At 39.6% G+C, this 6,902-nt stretch overlaps 1 protein-coding gene across 3 annotated transcripts in view; it reads left to right on the forward strand.

The window, feature by feature from the left end:
• macrod1 (mono-ADP ribosylhydrolase 1) overlaps window positions 1-6,228 on the forward strand; it is a 192,130-nt gene extending 185,902 nt beyond the window's left edge. For 2 of the 3 annotated variants that reach the window (XM_074648624.1, XM_074648622.1), the window contains one exon: window positions 5,788-6,228. In XM_074648624.1, coding sequence (XP_074504725.1) covers window positions 5,788-5,822 — 35 coding nt within the window. In that variant the 3' untranslated portion in view covers window positions 5,823-6,228. Of the gene's footprint in view, window positions 1-744; window positions 775-5,787 lie in introns of all 3 variants that reach the window. The other variant, XM_074648623.1, reaches the window with a different exon arrangement.
• The last annotated feature ends 674 nt before the right edge of the window (window positions 6,229-6,902 follow it).

The following is a 6,902-nucleotide window of genomic DNA, read 5'->3' on the forward strand; positions in this document are numbered from 1 at the left end:
AAAAACATCAGATCTGTGTGGCGCTCTTTCGATTACATCATCTCGTTGTACCTCTTCTACTTTTGCAATGGCAGCTGACCGAAAAATTAGCGGCACTTACTGCTTATGTCGAGGAACCAACTCCTATTGTAATGTTTGCATAACACTAAATTCACACCAGGCAGTGACGAAGTGCGGCTCGTCACAATACATTTTTCTGCGGCCAGGAGGCGAATTTCAGGCGGTAAGAAATTCTTTGTAACATAGGTCAACATGTGACAGGAGTCATTGGATGTATTTACTGATTGGCTGCAAGTCCTCTCTAGCTGCACTTCGCTGCTGAAACTTAAACTTTTCCCAACTTTTGTTTTCCCGCACTTCGCTGCAGAAACAAACGTCCACAGCTCGCTGAGCTCGGGAGCGGCCTCCTCAGCTTTTCATAGACACTGCATGGCAGCTTACTGCAGGCCGCACTTCACCGCTGTTGTGGTGTGAATTTAGCATAACATTATTGGATGGAAACACCCATAAAGTTGCATTTTCTTTTGCCAATTTCTGAAAATGGGGTTAAAATGTGGGCAACATTCGAATGGAAACCTTGCTAATGTGCCCAGCAGTTGTTCTGATCTCAATCTCAGAAAGTAAGCAAAAATTGTGTGTCTTTTTTTTCCCAAGTACAGCGTGCAAGATGTCATTTGAGGACTTTTATACATTTCTTAGCCAATCATCTGTGTTTTGCCCTCATTTCTGTGTCCGTCCCTTTAGCCTGACCAATGACAGCAGCTTATTGTTCAGGTAACCAGCATGGTGTGTGTCAACATGTGAAGTTTACTCAATCAAAAGGAATAACTAGTCTGTTTGTAGATGGACAGTCTTAACCCGTGTGAGATGTAAGTGCTGTGTTCAGAGAGGGAACCATGACATTTCCTCCAACCAGCATATTTGCACCTCAGTTAAATGAAAATGGCTTTTTGCACTGGGCACTGCTGGCCTCAAGCCAGTTTACAAACTGTTGCTGAGGAAGAAAACATTGAAAGCTGTTTCTTCCGAAGGTTAAAAGTGTCTAGTTTATATGAGAAAAATAACAACCAGGTTTTGAGCCTCCAAGGTTCCTCCTTCAACCTGGAATTCCTGTCACACCTGCTTTTCAAAATGGACTAAACGAAAGCCGTGTGCCATCATTGCAGATTGATCCGTAAATGAAGTTTAGTAAATACGTAAATTTTATGTTGGCTCGAGCTGTGACATGATGACTTCACCCATTTGTTTTGATTACACCCGTGATTGATAGTGTTATAATGCCAAGCAGTCTGGGCTCCTAAACATGATCAGTCATTCACTCAATTATTCAAATTAAGCATTGGTATTACAACTGCAGCCTTAACCTAATGTCTTGCTTTACCGCTGCTATAAATCAAACTCACCTCTCGCCTCCCAAACATTTTGAGAGAGAGGTCTCAACCATCTCGTGCTTTCTGATTTTATAAAACATGTTGTTTGTTTGTGTGGCACACAGCTGCTGCAAAAGCCAAACTCAACCAACAAAACAAATCAGAAAGTTGCTGCAAATTTTCCCCTCCACAAGTTTTGTACAGCTGCTCAGTCCTGCATCTCATTTGGTCAAACTATTACATTTACCTGAATTATTCAGATGGAGCAGGGTCACTCAAACTCAGTCTCTATACACAGTAAGAAGTTGGCGACGTAAACAACTGTTGACCTGAATTAGTGCCTTTACAACTTGCCTCTGTTTGTGATTTTAGACCTTACGAAACAATAGGGCTGAATGATTTAAAAAATAATAATTGAATGGCGATTGTTTCGACTGATATTGCAATTGCGATATGATTTGCGATATTAGAGAGGATTTTTATTTATCATTCTCATTTTCATTGAAAAAAATATTCAAATTATTATGGTGTGATTTTTTTCAGGGATCTGTACCAAACAAAAATGTTTTCGAAAATCTATAGAATATGACGTGTAGGCCAGGACATATCTGCAGCATGACACATTTTATTTTTAAATGGTATTTTGACACACATTTTGCCTTCAGCGAATATTGCACCTCCTGCAATTTTAAAATTACAGTAGGCCATATTTTAGATTTAGACTTGTTTAGACATGTAAAAAAAAATACAAGTTGATAATACATAAACAACAACAAATGTGATGGAAAGGTGCAAAAAAAAACTCAGAGGGGCTCGATCAGAGCACTCTCCAGTGCAAACCTTAATCAATAATAAAAAGAGAATAAAATATTAAAAAGGGTGGTCAAGAGAGAGAGAAGAAGAAAAAATAAAAAGATAAGGTTACACACACTAGCAAGCATCATTATATGCAAGCAGACAAGACAAAGTGATGAAATATAATTAAGATTCACATTATTATATCATCAATAAAAACTCATTATTAGTAAGCAATTTACAGAGATAATCCACGAGGAAAACATTGGGGAGATAAAAACAAACCTTTAACAGCTTTCTTAAATTGTTCTGGTGCCAACTTTAAAATATGAGATGGCAGAGCGTTCCATATCTCTGGAACTATTGCGATTTCGATACAATTTGGATTAATTGTGCAGCCCTACAAAGCAATTATTACGATCAGACTTTATTCATCTTTATATTTCCACTTTCCAGATTTGTGTGACAGAAATTGTAGCTTTAACTGAAATAAGAAGAGGCTATCACCGAAGATTAACCACAAAAAACAGACAAACTTTGAACAAAATCTTGGTAGCATGAATAGCAGAACGCCAACACAGTGAAGTTTGACATTGAAACTAAAGCAAAGAGTGTTGTGTTACATTTTAAATGAAAAGGAGGATTTCATGGTCTCAGTGGCAGTAAGCAACAGAGAAAAGCCTCTGGGGTTTGAATATATCACCCTGTATATCATTAATATGCATGCTGCTTAACAGTTCAAGGCTATACAGTACGCATGACATTTAACATAATGTTCTTACCTTTACAGCTCAGTATGTTTTAAGATGCGTTTGCCAAAAAAACAAGCACACTTAAATACATGAGACAAGATGAAGACACACCATAAAATGAGGATTTGAAGTGTTTCCCATATGTGCCCTGACAGACAAGGAGTCAAAGAAGAGTAAAAGAGAAAAGAGGAGCAGCCTATTAAAAATAAGAGCAGAATCCAATCAACTCTGCAGCCGTATCTCCCACATAAGCTTTACAGTCAGACATTGGGTTAAGAGACTTCATTTTTTTATCTTTTTGCAGACAGATCCAACCAGTAGTGGCCGATACCAGGAAGGATTTCTCTCTCATTTCAATGTGGGCCTCGGGGAAGATCAATTGCTAAAAATAATGGGATCTCAAACCGCGATGCCCTTGTGCTCTCTACTTTAATAAAAACCTAAATATGTCAGGAGTTTACTAAGAAGGGTTTTTTGGATAAAAATGTAACAATGACTAAGCAGAAGCAGCCACCTTGCATTAAAATAGAACTGTTAGTGTGAGCTTAAAGGATAACGCTGCTGGTGATATTCTATATTTTTCTGATTGTCAACAAATCTTCTGAAAATGCTACAATGAATTGATCCTTCTAACAAGTATTTCCTGTGTATCCAAAGCCTGATATATCATATTCCTGCCATAGACCTCCAACTACTATTAAAAATACATCAATGAGCCATGCTGTTGCACTGGGCGACATGTTCCTTCATTAACATGAACTCTGTAGTTTATTTTGAGTCAATCCATTATACACTGTTCTGCTGCAGTAATACTCACTGGAGCATCAATTGTGTATTAATCCACTGCTGGAAATAGTCCCTCTATATGTTGGCTTAAGTTTGTTTCCAGTTGATTTGAATTTGGGAACAATAAGCCGCAAATTAATAATCAAGTAAAAATAAAAATGTTGCAGCAGCTGATTTCCATGTGGCCTCAGAGGAAAGGCAGTTTGCACTTCAGTTTGGGTAAATGGTCGGAGAGAAAGTCTGTCATCAATCACAACTATAGTCTTTCAGTGGTCACAAAGTGTTTTAAACAAACAAAATTTAGACCGTCAACCAAATATATTTACATTTTGCTAAATAAGTTCTTGATCACTTAAAGGACCAGTGTGTAGGATCTGGCAGCATCTAGTGGTGTTGTTGCAGATTGCAACCAACTAAGTATCTCTCCACTCACTCCTCCCTTTCCAAGACTGCGGTAACGTCGTTCACCTCGCTCAGAGGTCATCCTTACCATAATAACACTACTTTAGGAGCAACGGAAGTCAGACGGTGGCTGGCAGTACCACGGTTTTGCACTCAGCGGCTCACGTTACCGCAGTTTCACAAGCATGTCAGAGAACTACGGTGGCCTTCAGCTGACGAAAAAATTTGAAATTTCTTTCTCTAGACGCAGTGTTTGGTTTGTCCATTCTGGGCTACTGTAGAAACATGGTGGACTCTGAAGAAGACCCACTCCCTATGTAGATATGAAGGGCTCATTCTAAGCTAACGAAAACACAACGGTTCTTAGTTTCAGGTGATTATACACCAATGAAAACATAGTTATGAATATTATATTCCATTTCTGTTAATAGATCCCCCAAAATGTTACATACTGTTCCTTTAAAGCTGCACTAATATACAAAAGTGAAAGGTGTCGCTTGTAGTGACAAACCCACAGAGAATCGGCCGCTCTACGCTGCATTTTAGCGTCTTTCTGGTCATTTTTTGGTTTTGTGGTCTGCAAACAGGCAGCTGTTTATAGCAAAAAATAAACAACGATAAACCCACTTTATTCTTCGTACACTGCACCAAATGGAGGAAAGCCAAAGTTAGTGACTATCTGGTGAAGATAGTTGAGCATTTAGCCGTGAAAGTGCCAGATATTTACCTCAGGAGCTGGTGGAGAACCAAACAGAGCAAAAACGAGAGTCGATATTAGACTTCACTAGAAACTAGACTCCAAGTTAATGTAAATGTTGCCCTGTGGGAAACTGTTGGCTAACATGTTTGCTTTAATGATTTTGAGGTTTTAATTTATCAGTGTTGTGTTCACAGCTTGTTCCTCTGCCCCCAGCTGACCAGAAATCAATGAAAGCTGCTTTAAAAGCTTATGTGTAATATTAGCTTTGATTTCGTGGTCAGATTGTAAAGTTGAGTTATTTTATATATAATGAAAGCTGTTGCCCCCGCGACCCGATCCCGGATAAGCGGTTGAAGATGGATGGATAATGAATACTGAACCATGAATCCATCCAGCTTTAGAGTTAGAGGTTTTTTTTATACTTATGTATGAGAGAAACTCATTATCTTCCTCTGAACAAGCTACAGTTTCAAACTGTGACACAGCATCAACTCTTCACTGAAGCATGAAATCAGCACTTTCACATCTTCACACTGAGTCGGTTGACTAAAGAGGTTATTTTCCAAAAATGCAGGTGTGTCCCTTTAAAAAAGAAAAGAGTCTGCACTAGCTGTTGGTGTCTTTCTCCTGTAATGGATGTACAGCAGGTTTTGTAGCAGCAGTGAGCGAGCAGTAGCGGTGCTTGGCTGGTAGATGGACCGGAACTGTCTGTCTGTGTGACAGAGCTGCTGCAGGCAGGCCTCCAAGTCTCCACTATAAACCTTATGTGTCTCCAACACCTGGCACTGCCTACACTGGCGGTCTGTGTGATGTGTATGTGTTTGCATGTTTTCAGTGTGTCTTTAGCCATGTTGGACTGAGAGTGACTAATCCGCACTAACAGATCCCTCTGAAGCAACCACACGCTCCAAAAACCAAAATGCTATTAACCGCTGCATGACCAAGGTAAAGGGCTCTCTTCTCTCTTTTTTCTCTCTCACAGCTCCCACAGAGGCCACAGTAAAGAGTAAACTCTAAGAGAGTGGATTTGTCAGATTTGGTTGCTGTGGATACGCTCAACATCCAGATTCCTCCTCCTCGCTGTCGTCGCAGATCAAGACCTTCTTCAGCAGGAGGATATCTCCTAAATAGATGATTGCTTTTTTTGAATTGCACGCTGGCTCTTCTGCAGGTGTTGATTACTTCCTCTGTTTTCCCCATGGATGGTTGAGAGAGGTATTGTGATGAAGGTGTGAAATGATAGTGATAATTCTTATGAAAAAATGGACCTTAAGCTGCACTCTAACTTGACCTTTATTGTCTGTGATCGCTGGTAGCTTTGCATCGAGCTATGAGTTGTGTGTCCTGTGCTATTTGGATATTGGGATTCCAGTGTGTGTGTGAGACGATGACAAAAGCTTATTAAAACAAATCACACAGGCTCCTGGTGGGTATGAATTGATTATTTCTTGGGATGCGATACCAGTCAGTGAGCTGGGGCGTCACAAGGGAACACTACGTGAGCATTTCTTCCTTAGTTTTCTCACATCTGAATGTGAAGGAGACAGAAGAGAGGTCTGTCAGCAGTGGTGGAAACTAGCCAAGTAGATTTCTACTGAGTACTGAGGTTGAGTTTACTTCAGCATAGTATTATATTACTTTATACTTCTTCTTCTTCACTACATTTCAGAAAGAAATATTGTACTTTTTACTGCACTTTGTTTATTTGACCCCTATACTATTTACTTTGAGGATTCAGATTGGGGCGGCTGTAGCTCAGTGGGTCGGGAGTTCGATCCCCGGCTCCGAGTGTCCGCATGTCAAGTGTCCTTGAGCGAGACACTGAACCCCAAGTTGTTCCTTTACAGCAGCCCACTGCTACTAAATGCTTAGGATGGGTTAAAGGCAGAGGTCAAATTTCATGTACCTGTATGTACAGTATATGATGATTGTAATAAAGTTTAAATATAAGATTCACACAAAACATATCTGCATCTAAAATACGATGATTTATACGATTAAACTACACAGCAATATATAAAGTTCATGAATAAATTGGCAGTAGTAGCATCAGTAGGGCTGAGTCATAAGGTTGATACCAATATCATGATATTTATA

The sequence above is a fragment of the Sebastes fasciatus genome, chromosome 10, assembly GCF_043250625.1.
Source record: "Sebastes fasciatus isolate fSebFas1 chromosome 10, fSebFas1.pri, whole genome shotgun sequence".
NCBI lineage: Eukaryota > Metazoa > Chordata > Actinopteri > Perciformes > Sebastidae > Sebastes > Sebastes fasciatus.